This window comes from Lucilia cuprina, chromosome 5 (genome assembly GCF_022045245.1).
Source record: "Lucilia cuprina isolate Lc7/37 chromosome 5, ASM2204524v1, whole genome shotgun sequence".
In the NCBI taxonomy this organism is placed as follows: Eukaryota; Metazoa; Arthropoda; class Insecta; order Diptera; family Calliphoridae; genus Lucilia; species Lucilia cuprina.
Genome location: NC_060953.1, coordinates 21567182 through 21587807, shown reverse-complemented (window position 1 = coordinate 21587807; position 20626 = coordinate 21567182). Strand labels below are relative to the sequence as shown.

Genomic DNA, 20626 nt, shown 5'->3' with positions numbered 1-20626 from the left:
TCAGTATGCTCAACTGGCTCTCGGTCGATCTCCTTACAAGGAAATTGGCTATGTCAACTGCGGCCGGACTGACTGTAACTGGCAAGTGGAATCAATGCTCCATAGGCCATGCTAGGATCATGGATCTTATATCGGATAATCAGTATATTGTCGATTATTGTATTCCAGTACCGTCTCTAGTGAGAAGGTTCCAATATCTCATCTCTTCGGAGTCTGAGGAATCTCTCCTTCCGCCAATTAATTGTTTCCGAGTGTATACAGACGGATCCAAGACGACGAAAGGAGTGGGTGGTGGCATTTTCATTGAGGAATTTGGAACGAAAATCTCCTTCCGACTTAATGATGAATGCAGTATCCTTCAGGCTGAAATATCGGCGATAAGAAGGGCGGTAAATTGGCTAAAGTACTATCGGATATCTAATAGGGATATCAGAATTTATACTGATAGTCAAGCTGCTATTAAATCCCTAACTGGTGTGTTCTCTACATCCAAAATTGTCCACGAATGCCGGACGTCTCTCAATGAGATGGCGAGACATTCGAACATCACCCTAATTTGGGTAAAGGGACATGGGAATTCGTATGGCAACGGTATGGGAATTCGTATGGCAACGGTATTGCCATACGAATTGACAAGAGCTGGCACTATGCTTAGCAGCATGGACATAGATCAGTTCTGCGGTATACCACTACTTGCAGTTAAGAGGCAAATCAGTGAAAAATGCCTCTGCATCGCTCGCGACAAATGGTCGCGTGAACATACGTGCGCAACATGTAGAGTGCTGTGGCCACAAATGGATCCTCAAAGATCTAAATATCTTCTTGGTCTTCAAAGACCGCAGTTAAGTAGGCTGATATCGATTATCACTGGCCACTGTAAATTTGGGAACCATGCCGTTCAACGATGACGTTCAACGATTACTGTAGGAGTTGTCAAAATGAGGATGAAGAAGAGACCATTACTCATCTTCTCTGTGATTGTCCTGCTTTGGCGGAGGCTCGCTTTCAGACGCTTGGATCGACCTACCGAGTTGTCAAATATTAAATTAGTACGTCTTCTAGGGTTCATTAATTTGTCAAATTGGGTGTGAATCCTATTACTCACACTACTCACCCATGGCAGCTGCCCTGGCTTTCTCATTTCTCATCTTCTCCTTCTCTTTGCAATTGTTTCTGTTCTTTCACTCTCCTCAATCTCCCCCTCTCTTCTCTTTTCTTCTTCTTACAGGTATTTTTACAAAGGGATCAACATGGACCCAAGTAAAGCCGATATTGGCTACCTGTGCAAACCTAACCTAACCTATATGTCACTCTCTTAATTGAACTGGTAAACACTATAATTTTAAGTTTATTTCAAAATTATATTTATTTTTTTATTGCTTTGTTAAAAAGTGGTGTAATTGCGCGGAGAAAATTAATTTCAAATTCCTTTTCTGAAAATCGTTCTACGGAGGACCTGTAAACAGAAAAAAAAAACTATTATTTTTATATATATATATAAAATATATTTATTTTTCCCCACTAAATTAGGGCATGTAACTGATCCACATAATTGACATAAATTTGTACAGGTACTTTTAAAAAGATATTTATGGCCTAGAGAATTTGCAATAACTTTAAAAATTTCCAACCAGTTTTTTTGTTTTATATCTTTCTGAAATGCGTATTATGTGCACTTTATATTTACCATAAAATGTATTACTAAGTCACCAAATTTGTGCAAAAACTGACCAAAATCGATATTTTCCCTTGTAAATGCACTTGGAAACTTCAGAGCCGCTGCGGCACCTGTTAACGTTATTCTATCAACCTAATTTTTTGCAGGACATAGTTTTCCAAAAAATAGACAAATTCCAGAGGATACAATTTTTTTCATTCATACAAGCTTGGTGCACTCTATTCTTGCAATCTACTAATTTTTATAATTTTTTTGACCAAAGTATTTTTTATTTCCTTTGCCTATGAATCTATTCTTTTCATGCATATTATGTAATATTACATGATATTAATTTTAAAGCCATGAATTTAAATAAATGATTATATTATTTTTATAAAATGCTGTCTGGCATAATAAGAAAATAAATATGTATAAGATTCGATGACATCTATAAAATAAATATATCATATGAAAGATACTAAGATAGAAAAGTTTGTTTTCAAATGAAGTCGGTTCTATTATTTTTTTTTTCACCACTGTATATATGTCACCTTCACGAAGGGTAGTCATCTTGTCGCGATGTGAAGGCTTAAGTGCGATAAATCTCATGGGCCATGCTGACGGAGACAGCTTTGCTTGAGCTGGCTGCCTCCTTGTCAGACGGGTCAGAACTACCCCTCCCACCTAACAGATGTCTGTTTCCCACATTGGGCGGTCTGTTAGTAACGATCTGTTGATTTGCTTTTCCTGTCACTGAGACAGGGCAATCAACAGATAGACCGTTTTGAATCATTTGATTCACGCACTTAAGTGTGCAAGTCCTGAAATCCATCAAGCGTCTGTTCCAGATTGGACGGCTTGATGGTCTGTTTGCTCCCAGTGGGACGGCAGTTTATAGTCTTGGCAGTAGGCCAAAAATGCAACAAAACCCCCCCCCAAGAATGTCAGAGAAGAAAGAATGATCCCAGGCACAAAACACCTTCCAGAAGGGCTTTTGTTCATCGGCGGGCCGCCGAGCTCATCGTTGAGCGTCATGGCGCCAAACCCAGCGATGCTTTAACGAGAGACGAGAAATCGTCCCGATCGATTGGGCGAAAAGCCTCCTGAGGGAAGTGGTTAGACCTGCTGCCGAGGCGCCTAAACGGCAACGATCTGAGGAGGAGACCCTTACTTCTATGCCGAACGACCAGCCGACTAAACGTCAAAAACAGGCGCAAACCATTGTCATCAATAGGCCTTTCAGTGAAGTGGCTAGAAACCCACTGATAATGGCTATTGTTGACCATAGCAACAGCGACGGAGCCATCTCCCAGTTAAAATGGGGGACTATCCGTCAGAAGATGCTAGGCGTGTACTGGAAGATCCTCAAGGAGAATCCAGGACCCGCTCCCCAAAATGATGATGCTGGCTGATACCAGGGTCACATTAAGCTGCTAGCTTGCTCAAATGAGCGCTCTGCGCTTCTGGTCAAGCTAGCTATTCAGTCCCTTGGGGAAGTGTGGCCAGGTGCAAGGTTGGACGTGATCCCGGTAAGCGAAATTCCTCGCAGACCGAGATCAATTGCCACCATCCCAACTGAGCCACATGACCCGGCGGGAATTCTGGCGTTCCTACAAAGCGGAAATCCTCATCTACCTACCCATGACTGGAAGGTGGTGAAGGTTTCCGCACCGATGGCAAATGTTAGAAAGGCCACTGTGGTCCTTAATATGGAATCGTTGGCGCCATTGCGAGAATGCGGAGGTAAAGTTTACTATGGTTTTGATAGTATCTCCCTTCGCATTTATCACAGTGACGCCAAACGCAGCGCCGCCGCCTCTGGTTCTAAGCTGGAGGCTCCGCCCAAAGAGGATAATGGAAAGGCCGACGACGATCCCGCTGGTTCTGAGAACCAAGAAGACTCCCAGTCTACCACAGGTATGATGGGTGAGCTTCTTGGCAATCTGAAGTTAGCGGAGGATGGAGACAGTTCGCAGGATTCCGATCCTGAGGACGTCGACGTCACTGTCGTGTACGATCCTGATCTTGGAGATGGCGAATGTAACCCAGATTAACCTTCACCACTCCAAAGCAGCATCAGCTGCTTTGCTCCTCCGTCTGGCTGAGAGAGGGGAGGAGCTCATCTTGGTTCAAGAACCGTGGACCCACCACGGCAAAATCCTTGGACTACCTCTCAGAGGTTACAAACTTCTGTTTTCAAACCCTGCAGGTAATATTAAAAATATTAGAGCCTGTATTCTAGCCAAAAACCATTTAGATATCTTGATCTTATCTGATTACAGTGATGAGGATACGGTAGCGGCGGCACTTGAGACCGGAAACTGGCTCCTTAGCTGCTATATGGCGCATGACCATGGTGAACAACCGCCAAACGACCTGGTCAGAGACTTAATGCGCGAAGCAAATAGGCGTCACGTTCCTGTGATAATTAGCGCTGATGCAAATGCTCATCACAGTGTCTGGGGCAGTTCAGACACCAACAGTAGAGGTGAGTGTTTACTTGACTTTTTATTAGAATTTAATATGACAGTCGTTAATAGAGGTTCAGAACCTACTTTTGTTGTGACAAACAGAAAGGAAGTTCTGGATATTACAGCTATTGGTACAAATTATATAGAATTGATCATAGAGTGGAATGTCTCCAATGACTGCTCCTTCTCTGATCACCGCTACCTGGACTTTGACATAGTGGTCCAGGTTTAAGTTTCAAACCCTTTCTAAATAGAAGGAAAACAAATTGGGAGAGGCATAAAGCTTCTCTGAGTACTATTCTTCCCTCTGCTCCGACGGTAGAGAGCATAGGGGATATTGATTTGGCTGCAAATTGGATTGCTAGTTCTCTGAGCGTTACCACGAAGAGATCTTGCAAACTATCCAGTGGCCTGGGAAGGGACAATAAGGACATGCCGCCGGTCTTTTAACGAGGCTAAGAGATCAGGTAACTGGTCCCTTTATAAGGCTAACGTTAATAAGTTTAAAAATTTGGTTCGGAATGCGAAACGGAACTCGTGGAGGGCTTTCTGTAGCAATATTGAACGCTCTTCCGAAACCAGTCGTCTCCGTAAAATCTTGTCTAAGTCCCCTTCTGTTCCCAGCTATATACAGAAAAAGGATGGGAGCTGGACTTCAGGTAGTCAGGAGACTTTAGAGCTTCTCCTTAATACTAACTTTCCTGGTTGTATTCCAATTAGTGATTCGACTAATTTCTCTCCAACTTCAATGCGGACTGTAACCCACGTTCCTATTGAAGATGACATTATCCGTTGGGCAATTAAAAGCTTTGATCCTTACAAAGCGCCTGGCCCAGATGGTATTATTCCTGCAGATCTTCAACACAATATAGATCTTGTAGTTCCTTGGCTGCGGAACTTATACACAGCCTCTCTCTCTTGGTCATACATTCCTACTCAATGGACCAAGTGTAACGTCAATCCTGTATCTATCTGCCAATCTCTATCTCGAGCTGGGTTTGGTAGGTCCGTTGTGGGATTTGTTGAGAATCTTCTCTCAAATAGGATCATTGAATCCTCCTTAGGAGATACAGTAATCTCTAGAAAAGCTTTAAGAGGTACTCCACAAGGGGGAGTACTATCACCACTCTTATGGAACAATGCCATAAATGATATTCTGGTAAAACTAGACTTTCTCGGCTATAAAACAGTCGCCTATGCTGATGATGTCGCGGTTGCGGTATCAGGCGACCACCTTGAAACCATATCCCAAAGGCTAAAACAAGCACTAAAGATCATTAGCTCGTGGAGTGTCGAATGTGGTCTTAGTGTAAATCCTAGTAAAACGGAACTTGTGCTAATCTCTAGCAAATATAAGATTCCTTCATTTCCTCTTCCATGCCTTAACGGCGAAGTATTAAAACTCTCGCACAGCGCTAAATATCTGGGCGTTATCCTAGATAAGAAACTATCTTGGAGTACAAATGTACTCTCTAGGGCATCTAAAGCCATTACGGCACTATATGTTTGTAGGAAGGCCATTGGAACATGCTGGGGCATAAATCCAATGAATGTTCACTGGCTCTTTGAGGCAGTTATTGAACCTATTATGCTATATGGGGTTGTTGTCTGGTGGCAGGCGCTTGAAAAGGCTTCACTCAGACAACAACTAAAAAAAGTAATGAGATCAACTGCGTTTTTATTACAGGCGCTCTCAGAACAACTCCTTCGAAGGCGCTGTTCACTATGCTCAACTGGCTCTCGGTCGATCTCCTTGCAAGGAAATTGGCTATGTCAACTGCGGCCGGACTGAGTGTAACTGGCAAGTGGAATCAATGCTCCATAGGCCATGCTAGGATCATGGATCATATATCGGATAATCAGTATATTGTTGATTATTGTATTCCAGTACCGTCTCTAGTGAGAAGGTTCCAATATCTTATGGCGCAATTTACATGAAGACTTTTCAGACGTCTGTTTTTTCCAATTCTCTTTTGAGAATCTTCAAAAAAATCATTAACATTTATACGGTGATTTTTTACATGCAACTATACATGTCTTTTTTTGATGTTTAATTGTATAATCCTTTTTAATTACTTATTCGTAGTAAAAATAAAATGAAATTTTTAACATAAAAACCATTTAATTTGATTTTAAAAAATTTAATTACACGCTATAGTATTTTTTTAATGCAAATTTTAATGTTTTCATGTAAAAAAAGACATAATTATTTATTTTACATGAGCATAATATCAACAGTACGAATCAGTTTAAAGAGGAATGTCAAAAACAATCATGAATCATGTGGTGACATTTTCATTGAGGAATTTGGAACGAAAATCTCCTTCCGACTTAATGATGAATGCAGTATCCTTCAGGCTGAAATATCGGCGATAAGAAGGGCGGTAAATTGGCTAAGGTACTATCGGATATCTAATAGGGATATCAGAATTTATACTGATAGTCAAGCTGCTATTAAATCCCTAACTGGTGTGTTCTCCACATCCAAAATTGTCCATGAATGCCGGACGTCTCTCAATGATATGGAGAGACATTCGAACATCACCCTAATTTGGGTAAAGGGACATGGGAATTCGTATGGCAACGGTATTGCTGACACATTGGCAAGAGCTGGCACTATGCTTAGCAGCATGGACATAGATCAGTTCTGCGGTATACCACTACTTGCAGTTAAGAGGCAAATCAGTGAAAAATGCCTCTGCATCGCTCGCGACAAATGGTCGCGTGAACATACGTGCGCAACATGTAGAGTGCTGTGGCCACAAATGGATCCTCAAAGATCTAAATATCTTCTTGGTCTTCAAAGACCGCAGTTAAGTAGGCTGATATCGATTATCACTGGCCACTGTAAATTTGGGAACCATGCCGTTCAACGATGACGTTCAACGATTACTGTAGGAGTTGTCAAAATGAGGATGAAGAAGAGACCATTACTCATCTTCTCTGTGATTGTCCTGCTTTGGCGGAGGCTCGCTTTCAGACGCTTGGATCGACCTACCGAGTTGTCAAATATTAAATTAGTACGTCTTCTAGAGTTCATTAATTTGTCAAATTGGGTGTGAATCCTATTACTCACACTACTCACCCATGGCAGCTGCCCTGGCTTTCTCATTTCTCATCTTCTCCTTCTCTTTGCAATTGTTTCTGTTCTTTCACTCTCCTCAATCTCCCCCTCTCTTCTCTTTTCTTCTTCTTACAGGTATTTTTACAAAGGGATCAACATGGACCCAAGTAAAGCCGATATTGGCTACCTGTGCAAACCTAACCTAACCTATATGTCACTCTCTTAATTGAACTGGTAAACACTATAATTTTAAGTTTATTTCAAAATTATATTTATTTTTTTATTGCTTTGTTAAAAAGTGGTGTAATTGCGCGGAGAAAATTAATTTCAAATTCCTTTTCTGAAAATCGTTCTACGGAGGACCTGTAAACAGAAAAAAAAACTATTATTTTTATATATATATAAAATATATTTATTTTTCCCCACTAAATTAGGGCATGTAACTGATCCACATAATTGACATAAATTTGTACAGGTACTTTTAAAAAGATATTTATGGCCTAGAGAATTTGCAATAACTTTAAAAATTTCCAACCAGTTTTTTTGTTTTATATCTTTCTGAAATGCGTATTATGTGCACTTTATATTTACCATAAAATTTATTACTAAGTCACCAAATTTGTGCAAAAACTGACCAAAATCGATATTTTTATAAAATGCTGTCTGGCAGAATAAGAAAATAAATATGTATAAGATTCGATGACATCTAGAAAGATAGAAAAGTTTGTTTTCAAATGAAGTCGGTTCTATTATTTTTTTTTCACCACTGTATATATGTCACCTTCACGAAGGGTAGTCATCTTGTCGCGATGTGAAGGCTTAAGTGCGATAAATCTCATGGGCCATGCTGACGGAGACAGCTTTGCTTGAGCTGGCTGCCTCCTTGTCAGACGGGTCAGAACTACCCCTCCCACCTAACAGATGTCTGTTTCCCACATTGGGCGGTCTGTTAGTAACGATCTGTTGATTTGCTTTTCCTGTCACTGAGACAGGGCAATCAACAGATAGACCGTTTTGAATCATTTGATTCACGCACTTAAGTGTGCAAGTCCTGAAATCCATCAAGCGTCTGTTCCAGATTGGACGGCTTGATGGTCTGTTTGCTCCCAGTGGGACGGCAGTTTATAGTCTTGGCAGTAGGCCAAAAATGCAACAAAACCACCCCCCCCCCCCCAAGAATGTCAGAGAAGAAAGAATGATCCCAGGCACAAAACACCTTCCAGAAGGGCTTTTGTTCATCGGCGGGCCGCCGAGCTCATCGTTGAGCGTCATGGCGCCAAACCCAGCGATGCTTTTACGAGAGACGAGAAATCGTCCCGATCGATTGGGCGAAAAGCCTCCTGAGGGAAGTGGTTAGACCTGCTGCCGAGGCTCCTAAACGGCAACGATCTGAGGAGGAGACCCTTACTTCTATGCCGAACGACCAGCCGACTAAACGTCAAAAACAGGCGCAAACCATTGTCATCAATAGGCCTTTCAGTGAAGTGGCTAGAAACCCACTGATAATGGCTATTGTTGACCATAGCAACAGCGACGGAGCCATCTCCCAGTTAAAATGGGGGACTATCCGTCAGAAGATGCTAGGCGTGTACTGGAAGATCCTCAAGGAGAATCCAGGACCCGCTCCCCAAAATGATGATGCTGGTTGATACCAGGGTCACATTAAGCTGCTAGCTTGCTCAAATGAGCGCTCTGCGCTTCTGGTCAAGCTAGCTATTCAGTCCCTTGGGGAAGTGTGGCCAGGTGCAAGGTTGGACGTGATCCCGGTAAGCGAAATTCCTCGCAGACCGAGATCAATTGCCACCATCCCAACTGAGCCACATGACCCGGCGGGAATTCTGGCGTTCCTACAAAGCGGAAATCCTCATCTACCTACCCATGACTGGAAGGTGGTGAAGGTTTCCGCACCGATGGCAAATGTTAGAAAGGCCACTGTGGTCCTTAATAAGGAATCGTTGGCGCCATTGCGAGAATGCGGAGGTAAAGTTTACTATGGTTTTGATAGTATCTCCCTTCGCATTTATCACAGTGACGCCAAACGCAGCGCCGCCGCCTCTGGTTCTAAGCTGGAGGCTCCGCCCAAAGAGGATAATGGAAAGGCCGACGACGATCCCGCTGGTTCTGAGAACCAAGAAGACTCCCAGTCTACCACAGGTATGATGGGTGAGCTTCTTGGCAATCTGAAGTTAGCGGAGGATGGAGACAGTTCGCAGGATTCCGATCCTGAGGACGTCGACGTCACTGTCGTGTACGATCCTGATCTTGGAGATGGCGAATGTAACCCAGATTAACCTTCACCACTCCAAAGCAGCATCAGCTGCTTTGCTCCTCCGTCTGGCTGAGAGAGGGGAGGAGCTCATCTTGGTCCAAGAACCGTGGACCCACCACGGCAAAATCCTTGGACTACCTCTCAGAGGTTACAAACTTCTGTTTTCAAACCCTGCAGGTAATATTAAAAATATTAGAGCCTGTATTCTAGCCAAAAACCATTTAGATATCTTGATCTTATCTGATTACAGTGATGAGGATACGGTAGCAGCGGCACTTGAGACCGTAAACTCCACCATCTGGCTCCTTAGCTGCTATATGGCGCATGACCATGGTGAACAACCGCCAAACGACCTGGTCAGAGACTTAATGCGCGAAGCAAATAGGCGTCACGTTCCTGTGATAATTAGCGCTGATGCAAATGCTCATCACAGTGTCTGGGGCAGTTCAGACACCAACAGTAGAGGTGAGTGTTTACTTGACTTTTTATTAGAATTTAATATGACAGTCGTTAATAGAGGTTCAGAACCTACTTTTGTTGTGACAAACAGAAAGGAAGTTCTGGATATTACAGCTACTAGTACAAATTATATAGAATTGATCAAAGAGTGGAATGTCTCCAATGACTGCTCCTTCTCTGATCACCGCTACCTGGACTTTGACATAGTGGTCCAGGTTTAAGTTTCAAAACCCTTTCTAAATAGAAGGAAAACAAATTGGGAGAGGCATAAAGCTTCTCTGAGTACTATTCTTCCCTCTGCTCCGACGGTAGAGAGCATAAGGGATATTGATTTGGCTGCAAATTGGATTGCTAGTTCTCTGAGCGTTGCCACGAAGAGATCTTGCAAACTATCCAGTGGCCTGGGAAGGGACAATAAGAAGGACATGCCGCCGGTCTTTTAACGAGGCTAAGAGATCAGGTAACTGGTCCCTTTATAAGGCTAACGTTAATAAGTTTAAAAATTTGGTTCGGAATGCGAAACGGAACTCGTGGAGGGCTTTCTGTAGCAATATTGAACGCTCTTCCGAAACCAGTCGTCTCCGTAAAATCTTGTCTAAGTCCCCTTCTGTTCCTAGCTATATACAGAAAATGGATGGGAGCTGGACTTCAGGTAGTCTGGAGACTTTAGAGCTTCTCCTTAATACTAACTTTCCTGGTTGTATTCCAATTAGTGATTCGACTAATTTCTCTCCAACTTCAATGCGGACTGTAACCCACGTGCCTATTGAAGATGACATTATCCGTTGGGCAATTAAAAGCTTTGATCCTTACAAAGAGCCTGGCCCAGATGGTATTATTCCTGCAGATCTTCAACACAATATAGATCTTGTAGTTCCTTGGCTGCGGAACTTATACACAGCCTGTCTCTCTTGGTCATACATTCCTACTCAATGGACCAAGTGTAACGTCAATCCTGTATCTATCTGCCAATCTCTATCTCGAGCTGGGTTTGGTAGGTCCGTTGTGGGATTTGTTGAGAATCTTCTCTCAAATAGGATCATTGAATCCTCCTTAGGAGATACAGTAATCTCTAGAAAAGCTTTAAGAGGTACTCCACAAGGGGGAGTACTATCACCACTCTTATGGAACATGGCCATAAATGATATTCTGGTAAAACTAGACTTTCTCGGCTATAAAACAGTCGCCTATGCTGATGATGTTGCGGTATCAGGCGATCACCTTGAAACCATATCCCAAAGGCTAGAACAAGCACTAAAGATCATTAGCTCGTGGAGTGTCGAATGTGGTCTTAGTGTAAATCCTAGTAAAACGGAACTTGTGCTAATCTCTAGCAAATATAAGATTCCTTCATTTCCTCTTCCATGCCTTAACGGCGAAGTATTAAAACTCTCGCACAGCGCTAAATATCTGGGCGTTATCCTAGATAAGAAACTATCTTGGAGTACAAATGTACTCTCTAGGGCATCTAAAGCCATTACGGCACTATATGTTTGTAGGAAGGCCATTGGAACATGCTGGGGCATAAATCCAATGAATGTTCACTGGCTCTTTGAGGCAGTTATTGAACCTATTATGCTATATGGGGTTGTTGTCTGGTGGCAGGCGCTTGAAAAGGCTTCACTCAGACAACAACTAAAAAAAGTAATGAGATCAACTGCGCTTTTTATTACAGGCGCTCGGTGATTTTTTACATGCAACTATACATGTCTTTTTTTGATGTTTAATTGTATAATCCTTTTTAATTACTTATTCGTAGTAAAAATAAAATGAAATTTTTAACATAAAAACCATTTAATTTGATTTAAAAAAATTTAATTACACGCTATAGTATTTTTTTAATGCAAATTTTAATGTTTTCATGTAAAAAAGACATAATTATTTATTTTACATGAGCATAATATCAACAGTACGAATCAGTTTAAAGAGGAATGTCAAAAACAATCATGAATCATGTGGTGGCATTTTCATTGAGGAATTTGGAACGAAAATCTCCTTCCGACTTAATGATGAATGCAGTATCCTTCAGGCTGAAATATCGGCGATAAGAAGGGCGGTAAATTGGCTAAGGTACTATCGGATATCTAATAGGGATATCAGAATTTATACTGATAGTCAAGCTGCTATTAAATCCCTAACTGGTGTGTTCTCCACATCCAAAATTGTCCATGAATGCCGGACGTCTCTCAATGAGATGGAGAGACATTCGAACATCACCCTAATTTGGGTAAAGGGACATGGGAATTCGTATGGCAACGGTATTGCTGACACATTGGCAAGAGCTGGCACTATGCTTAGCAGCATGGACATAGATCAGTTCTGCGGTATACCACTACTTGCAGTTAAGAGGCAAATTAGTGAAAAATGCCTCTGCATCGCTCGCGACAAATGGTCGCGTGAACATACGTGCGCAACATGTAGAGTGCTGTGGCCACAAATGGATCCTCAAAGATCTAAATATCTTCTTGGTCTTCAAAGACCGCAGTTAAGTAGGCTGATATCGATTATCACTGGCCACTGTAAATTTGGGAACCATGCCGTTCAACGATGACGTTCAACGATTACTGTAGGAGTTGTCAAAATGAGGATGAAGAAGAGACCATTACTCATCTTCTCTGTGATTGTCCTGCTTTGGCGGAGGCTCGCTTTCAGACGCTTGGATCGACCTACCGAGTTGTCAAATATTAAATTAGTACGTCTTCTAGAGTTCATTAATTTGTCAAATTGGGTGTGAATCCTATTACTCACACTACTCACCCATGGCAGCTGCCCTGGCTTTCTCATTTCTCATCTTCTCCTTCTCTTTGCAATTGTTTCTGTTCTTTCACTCTCCTCAATCTCCCCCTCTCTTCTCTTTTTTTCTTCTTACAAGTATTTTTACAAAGGGATCAACATGGACCCAAGTAAAGCCGATATTGGCTACCTGTGCAAACCTAACCTAACCTATATGTCACTCTCTTAATTGAACTTGTAAACACTATAATTTTAAGTTTATTTCAAAATTATATTTATTTTTTTATTGCTTTGTTAAAAAGTGGTATAATTGCGCGGAGAAAATTAATTTCAAATTCCTTTTCTGAAAATCGTTCTACGGAGGACCTGTAAACAGAAAAAAATTATTATTTTTATATATATAAAATATATTTATTTTTCCCCACTAAATTAGGGCATGTAACTGATCCACATAATTGACATAAATTTATACAAGTACTTTTAAAAAGATATTTATGTGTTCAGATTGTGTGACCCATACGTAAACAGGAGAATATTTTCGTTATGTCTTTGTTGACATTTGTTGGATATAATTTGTTTGAGAATTTGTTTTTCTTGAAAACAAAAAGGGCGTAAGTAACATTAAACAATAGTAAAGTTCAACATTTTTAATTTAATTCCAATAGGTTCTTGGTAGTAGGTAGGCCGAAACATGGAAGGCATAAGGCTTCATTGTTTTCGTGAAGATCCTTGAATATTGCAATTTTACTTTTTTTCTTTTCTAAAGCTGTTAAAGTAATCTCTAAATCGTAAGGATTATTTATTTAATGCCAACAACATTTTACAATTTCAAAGTTAAAAATTCAAAAGAATTTTAAAATTTTCATGAATTTTAAGGTAATTTTAGAACATAATCTTTTCGAATATCGTTTATAGGGACGTTAGTTTTGATTATAGGAGTATAAAATTTAGCAGGAACATGTATTTTGATACGGTGCATCATAATCAATCAAAAATTGTTTATATTTAGTGAGTTTTCAATTAAAATACCACGAGCATTATTAGAATGGGATCCCCATAACATATTCTAACTGTTGACATCACCTAATAATATTATAGGTGTGTGAAATTTATCAGAGAGTAGATCAATGTTCATGTTTACAATTTATGCATTCCAGTTTAGTGCATGGTGTTGGATCGTGTATTGTTGATGAACAAACTTCGCATGTAACGCTGTGAAACAAAAGAAACAACAACACTAAACAATATAAAACACAAAAAAATACACACGGCTATAAAACTAACAGACATCCAAACATACAAAACGAAATAAAAAAAAACAACGCAATGAAACTAACCTTTATCCATGAAGTTGAAGGGTATAGTCTCCTAATTTTACTTCAATAAATAGATGTTTCATATTTCATGTAGTTTTGTAGGAAATGGCTTAGGTAAGATATTCTAAAGTTGACACTGCACAGTGGGGCAGAATGGAAATTTTTTGGAAATAAATCTGGCATTTCTAAACGGCTGATCCGATCGGGATAAAATTTGGCGTGAGCGTAGCCAAGGAGTATTCAAGTTTAAGTTTTGAAGATGCCCCAGGGACGGAGCTGTGTTTTTCATCCAAATTTTTAAAGGGGACCTTATATGGGGGGTAGGGCCAATTATGGTCCTATGTCCGCCATAATGCAGAATTATTTTGCAGACGTCAAAAAACTGACCTATGCGAAATTTTGTGGTATTTGCTTCTTAAACAACGAATTTGTGAATATTTGAAGCTTTTTATACAATATTCCGGGAGGTACATTTGTATGGGGGCTATGTGAAATCGTTGACCGATTTTGCCCATTTTCAATACCAAACATCTCTGATTAATAAAATATATTTTGGGAAAATTTCATCTCAATATCTCTTATTCTGTGGACGCTATCGTGCCAACAACAGACAGACGAACAGACGGATCACGGACGGACATGGCTAGATCGTCTTAGAATCTTACGAGGTCCCAGAATATATATACTTTATGGGGTCTTAGAGCAATATTTCGATGTGTTACACACGGAATGACAAAATCAATATACCCCCATCTTTTTTGATGGTGGGTATAAAAATAAGCTTAACTTAAGAAAATGTTGAACATTTTTGGTTTATTTATCATTTTAGAAGTTAACTTAGGACTTTTTGGATTTCATATGACGATATGTATAGTAAATGATGATAATCCAACTCATTACTCGATTCATAATACTTTTACTAATATAGATATAACATGATGTTTGCCATCTCTTTTATCAATGGTATCGTGTAAAACTCAAGACAATCTTCACAATAGTGATCATTTTCCCATAATAGCCACAATAACTACAAATTTTAACTCATTTGTACAAAAAACCCTAAGAAAGCTATGGGATCTTTTAAAATCAAAAATTGATAATGAGATCAACAAAAAAGTATTTTATAATAATATAACTAAAAAAATGCCCTAATTACAAAAATCATAAGAACCGCAGCCAACCATTACATACCACAAACATAAGCAGTTGCATCCCGCTATTTTTAATTTTATCAATTATACAAAATCTAACGCCAAATTTAGAATTAAATGTAAAAAAGATAAAGCCCTTAGTTTCGAGAATTTTGCAAAAACTATATGTAGGGACACGCCAATATCTATGATATAAAGTAGAGTCAATATGTTATCAAACCGTAACTACGCACAACTTATCTCTGCAATACGAACTGATAACGGAATCATCATATATTCGAATTTAATTGCTAACTTTTTTGCTAGCAAGGGTATTCCTCAGATTTGAATTTTTCAACAACCTAACAGCCTAAAACAACATCTGTACAAATATACGAGCTGGAAATAAATTAGCAGAACTTATTGAATCCCCAATTGATATGTGTGAACTGATAATGGTTTTAAATAAAGTTAAAGGTTCATCTTTAGGATTTGATAGAATTTCCTATGAGATGATTAGAAATCTTTCAAACTCAAGTAAACTCATTCTTCTTCTTCAACATTGTAACAAAATATTTGATAATGATAATAATTCCGCATTCATGGAAAATTGCTGTTATAACCTGTATTCCTAAACCCAACAAAGGCTCTGACTCAGAGATGATATAGTCCTATATCTTTATTGCCATGTCTTTCCAAACTGTTAGAAAGGATTATTGCGAAACGTATTTCATAGTATGTAGACTCAAAGAAACTTGTAGCCATAAACCAAGTTGCATTTAAGTCCAATCGTGGGTGCGTTGATGCTTTGCTACATATTTATTATTTCATTACAAAAACACTATCATCAAGGAATCACACGTCAAACTTAGGTATAGATTTCGATAAAGCATTTGACCATGTACAACTACACGCCCTTGAGAATTTGTTTTTCTTGAAAACAAAAAGGGCGTAAGTAACATTAAACAATAGTAAGGTTCAACATTTTCATTGTTTTCGTAAAGATCCTTGAATATTGCAATTTTTCTTTTTTTCTTTTCTAAAGCTCTTAAAGTAATCTCTAAATCGTAAGGATTCGCTAAAAGTGTCATTTTTGTTTTATTTAATGCCAACTTACAACATTTTACAATTTCGAAGTTAAAAATTCAAAAAATTTTAAGCCAGAAATCAGCTATTTAGTCATTTTCTAAAGGGGACCTTATATGGTGGGTAGGGCCAATTATGGCCCTATGTCCGCGAAATTTTGTGGTATTTGCTTCATAAACAACGAATTTGTGAATATTTGAAGCTATTTATACAATATTCCGGGGGGTACATTTGTATGGGGGCTATGTGAAATCGTTGACCGATTTTGCCCATTTTCAATACCAAACATTTCTGATCAATAAAATATATTTTGGAAAAATTTCATCTCAATATCTCTTATTTTGTTGACGCTATCGTGCCAACAACAGACATACGGACGGACATGGCTAGATCGTCTTAGAATCTTGCGAGGGGTCTTAGAGCAATATTTCGATGTGCTACACACGGAATGACAAAATCAATATACCCCCATCTTTTTTGATGATGGGTATAAAAACTGATAGCATTAAACAAAGAATATAAAGAAATTGGGGCTTGTCAGTTGGTACGTAAAGGAGTTGTCATTCGGTACCTAACTCTAAGTATGTATTGGTAGAATTTTTGTATTAGTATTGGAGCTCCAACCACTTTCACCACACTTTCCAAACGTACATACTTGCATAAAATCGTACATAAAAATTTTAGGAAAAATAAATAACATTTAAATTTCTACATTCGCAGATTTTTTAATTTATTTTGCCCACATCTAATCAGTAAACAATTAATAAATTTTTTCATTATTTTCCCGGTATTTTCGCGAAAAAGTTTTGAAGTATTGTGAGAGAATTGAGTTCTCACAAGTGTGTTGAATTTACACAGAACTCGTCTGTGAAGAGAAGGAAATGTTATTGTTGTAAAACAATGTCATAGTCCAACTTTTTATTATTTGGCATTAAATAAAGCAACATTTAGAAACTCGAAAATAAAAATATAATTTCGGATATATGTAGGCTTTTGATGGATACAGATTTTTGAATGTATTTATTTTTTTTTTCCATAACACCATTTGGTGATGCACCGACGTTCGTATTTGACTAGATCGTCTTAAAATATTATAAGAACCCAAAATATATGTATGTGTGACAGACATACAAATTCGATATGGAAACTAAATCTTATATTGGATTCACATATTCCATATTAACATTTTTTTAAATATCAATATTATCATAGCTATGCGTTTTAGATAGTGAAGAGTTAAAATGCATACTTGCCCTTTTTTGAAAATTTATTAAGAAAAGCTTACAAATTACATGTAAAAAAAGTCATTCTCCTAAACATTTTATATAAGAAAATGTTTTCATATTGAGTTTTATTTTTGAAAATAAAATAAAACTTAACAATAACTTTAATTTTTGCAGTAAATAAATTAAGCTCAAAATTAATTTTTAATTTTCATTGGAAATATAAAAACAAAAATCGTTATAATTTGAACAAAAAAATAAATCTTAAGAAAAATTAACTCGGGGGTGTTTTCCCGTTTTTCCTACCGAGCGTGTCCCCGGGTGGCGGTGGTTGACTCCAGCTGAGGGAGGGCAGATTGTCCACCACCTGGGAATATTATATTCCCCGTGGACGTCCCCCCGGGGCCATGCTACCTTAGAGAGACCTCCGCCTTGGTGTTATTGCAATCCCGGGGTATAAAGAGGTGCCCAATACCTCCAGTCTGGCCAGGACTAAAAAATTGGTTACAGTCTACTGCTTGGCTTAGTCCTTGCATAGATTGTCAGAGGTCAGACCAGAGCACCGCATAATCTGGTACTGCGGTGGTCAGTTGCCCGCAGGACTACGTCCTGGCTGGTCAGTTGGTTGAGGTTCCTTCGGGATCCACGTAGTGGCTGTGGATTGAACGAAAATTCGCGGGGAGAGTAAGTGGCGGTTAAAAGCCTGATGTATGATAGTCAATATTTCGGGATAAGTTCGGTGCTGTTGCCGAAAACAACAGATACCTCACAGAGAAGTGACTTTGGGACTAAGCGTTGGAAATGAGTTGGTATTAATTGTATATGGTTCGGAATGAGTGTGAGGTTCGGCGGGCATTACCCCACCCGTTTACCTATAATGAATGTGCCGTTTTTCTCTTATGAATATGTCGTATGAATGAGATGTGTGCTGGGTTGAATGATTGAATTTTCATTGAATTTTCCTTCCTTGTCCAGATATGTTCAGAGTATACTCTGTTCATATCAGAATTACCAATGTCTTCGGCTTATTGATGGATCGTACTTCGGTCCACCGGTTACGTCTCTAGGTGCTGTTGCCGAATCAACAGAGGCCATCCAATGGTCAGAGATTAGATAGCTCGATTACTCCAGCAAAGTACTTGTGCATGGACCGGTTAAAGAGAGATCTTTATTGAAGAATAAAGTGGCGATGGTAGACCGTTCTCAAGTCTACCAAGTGGATGAAAAAGACCAACGTGAGATAAGGCCGTCAAGGCAGGTGCTCACGTTAAACCCCTACTAAACTACTACAGAAGAGGAAGGTGAAAAATATGCTTCAGGACATCATAGTTTGTCAATTCAATAACAAACTTATATATACCCTTCTCACGAAGGTGAAGGGTATAATAGCTTAACTTGAGAAAATGTTGAAAATTTTTGGTTTATTTTTATCATGTTAGAAGATTTTTTTGCTTCTCCTGAAAAATTTGTTCAATGCAACTTAGGGCTTTTTGGATTTCATATGACGATATATAAGTTTGTCATTCCCTGCTAGCAATTTTGTAGTCGACTACGAGAAAAATTCACTTCTAGTTTACTTTTACAGACTGACTATAAGCTAACTACAATGTAATGCAGATCTGTCCCGAAATTTTGTATTTGGCAACGTAAAGAACCGACTTTTAAATACTAACTACAAGCTAACTTTAATGTAAAGCAGAAGTGCCTCAAAGTTATCTGGAGAGAATTAATTGTATTTCAACATGTTTTCTATTGTTTCTCTATTATTATGATTTTATTTGTTAACTTTAGTAGACCGACTATAAACGAACAACAATGTAATGCGGAAAGGTTCCAAAATTTGGTATTTATTAACATAAATAACCGACTTTTAAAAACTAGCTACAAGCTAACTATCATATAATGCGGGAGAACCCATAAATTATTTGGAGAGCATTTTGTTTCGACATGTTTTCTTATGTTTCTTTATTATTTGGAATTTTGTTTTACATTTTTGTCATTTTCATGTATACGTTGTGAAATTAGAGTCAGTAAATTTGAAAAATTAATTATAAAATGTTAAATATTTCAAATTCCTAAATTCTAAATTCAGCTGATTAATACTGTAAATAAAATACATTAACATTTAACATTACGCATTTACATTTTAAAATTTATTTTAGATTTGGATCAATGGGAATCATGGAAATAATGAACAAATCATTCATAATTTTATGGATACCGGTGTTATTATTAGTTCCCCTGCAGAAAACTGATGATAATTTAAACGAACTAATATCATAAATTGTATTAAAGCGAAATGTAATAATAGATAACTAATAGTTAAATTTTAAATATATTTGATTAAAATGTAATTAATTAATACAGTAGGGAGTACAAAAAAAAAACTATTACTTGACTTTTTAGTAACTAATTTCAAGTTAGTTAATAAAGAGTTACCTTTAAGCTAATTTTTTAGTAACTAACTTTAAGCTAGTTGAAAAGTCATGCAGAGTCGGACAATTGACTACTTGAAATCAGTTGAAATCAGATATCGGCGAGATCCGAATCATTTAGACATGCTTTCGAGAGTATTGCAATTTAAAATCAGCAAAAATCCGTGACAACCTCTGAAATTTTCATCAACAAAAATAAATTTTTTTTCATGCTTTGATAAATAAGCAACAACAACACTGTGAATTGGAAAAAGATGTACATGTGTGTGTAGATGTATTTGGTTTTTACGCTGCGTATTTTGTTTTGTATGGTTTGATTCTGTTAGCTTCTTTCAGTCATGTATTTTTTTGTTTTTTCTTTTTGTGAATTCTGTTCGTATATTTAGATGTAGGTTGGTTTTATTGCGTTGTTAATTTTTTTGTGTTTTTCTGAGTCTTTTGTTTTGTATGTTTAGAGGTCTGTTGATTTAATTGTCTTCTGTATTTTGTTTTTTTTAGCGTTGTTGTTGTTTTTGTTTTCTTTTGGTGTAATAATAATGTAGTGGGAAAAAATTTCAAATTTATAAAACTAATATGTTTAATATACACTTTGGTGAATGGAATTAAGATTCGTCACAGCCGAATATAGCACTCTTCAGCTGCATGGTCACAAGTCAACATTTGGTCAAAACTTGTTTATGTGTTGGTAGTTTATTCCAGCAATCATTGATGAAGATGAAGCATAAATTTCATTTTTATTTAGATTTTGCGACGGCAACAACATTTTTCTACCGCATAGTGATA

The 20626-nt window shown here is 38.3% G+C and overlaps 1 protein-coding gene across 2 annotated transcripts in view; it reads right to left on the bottom strand.

The window, feature by feature from the left end:
• Positions 1–1340: 1340 nt before the first annotated feature.
• LOC111689540 (GDP-Man:Man(3)GlcNAc(2)-PP-Dol alpha-1,2-mannosyltransferase) overlaps positions 1341–20626 on the bottom strand; it is a 44858-nt gene continuing 25572 nt past the window's right edge. Inside the window, exons 5-6 of one of the 2 annotated variants that reach the window (XR_006940924.1) lie at positions 7214–7555; positions 1341–1456 (exon numbers count right to left, since the gene is read on the bottom strand). Coding sequence is in view for 1 of the 2 variants with exons in the window: in XM_046951013.1 (XP_046806969.1) it covers positions 12929–13019 (91 nt within the window). In the remaining variant the exon portion in view is untranslated. Of the gene's footprint in view, positions 1457–7213; positions 7556–12903; positions 13020–20626 lie in introns of those variants that run through there. The other variant, XM_046951013.1, reaches the window with a different exon arrangement.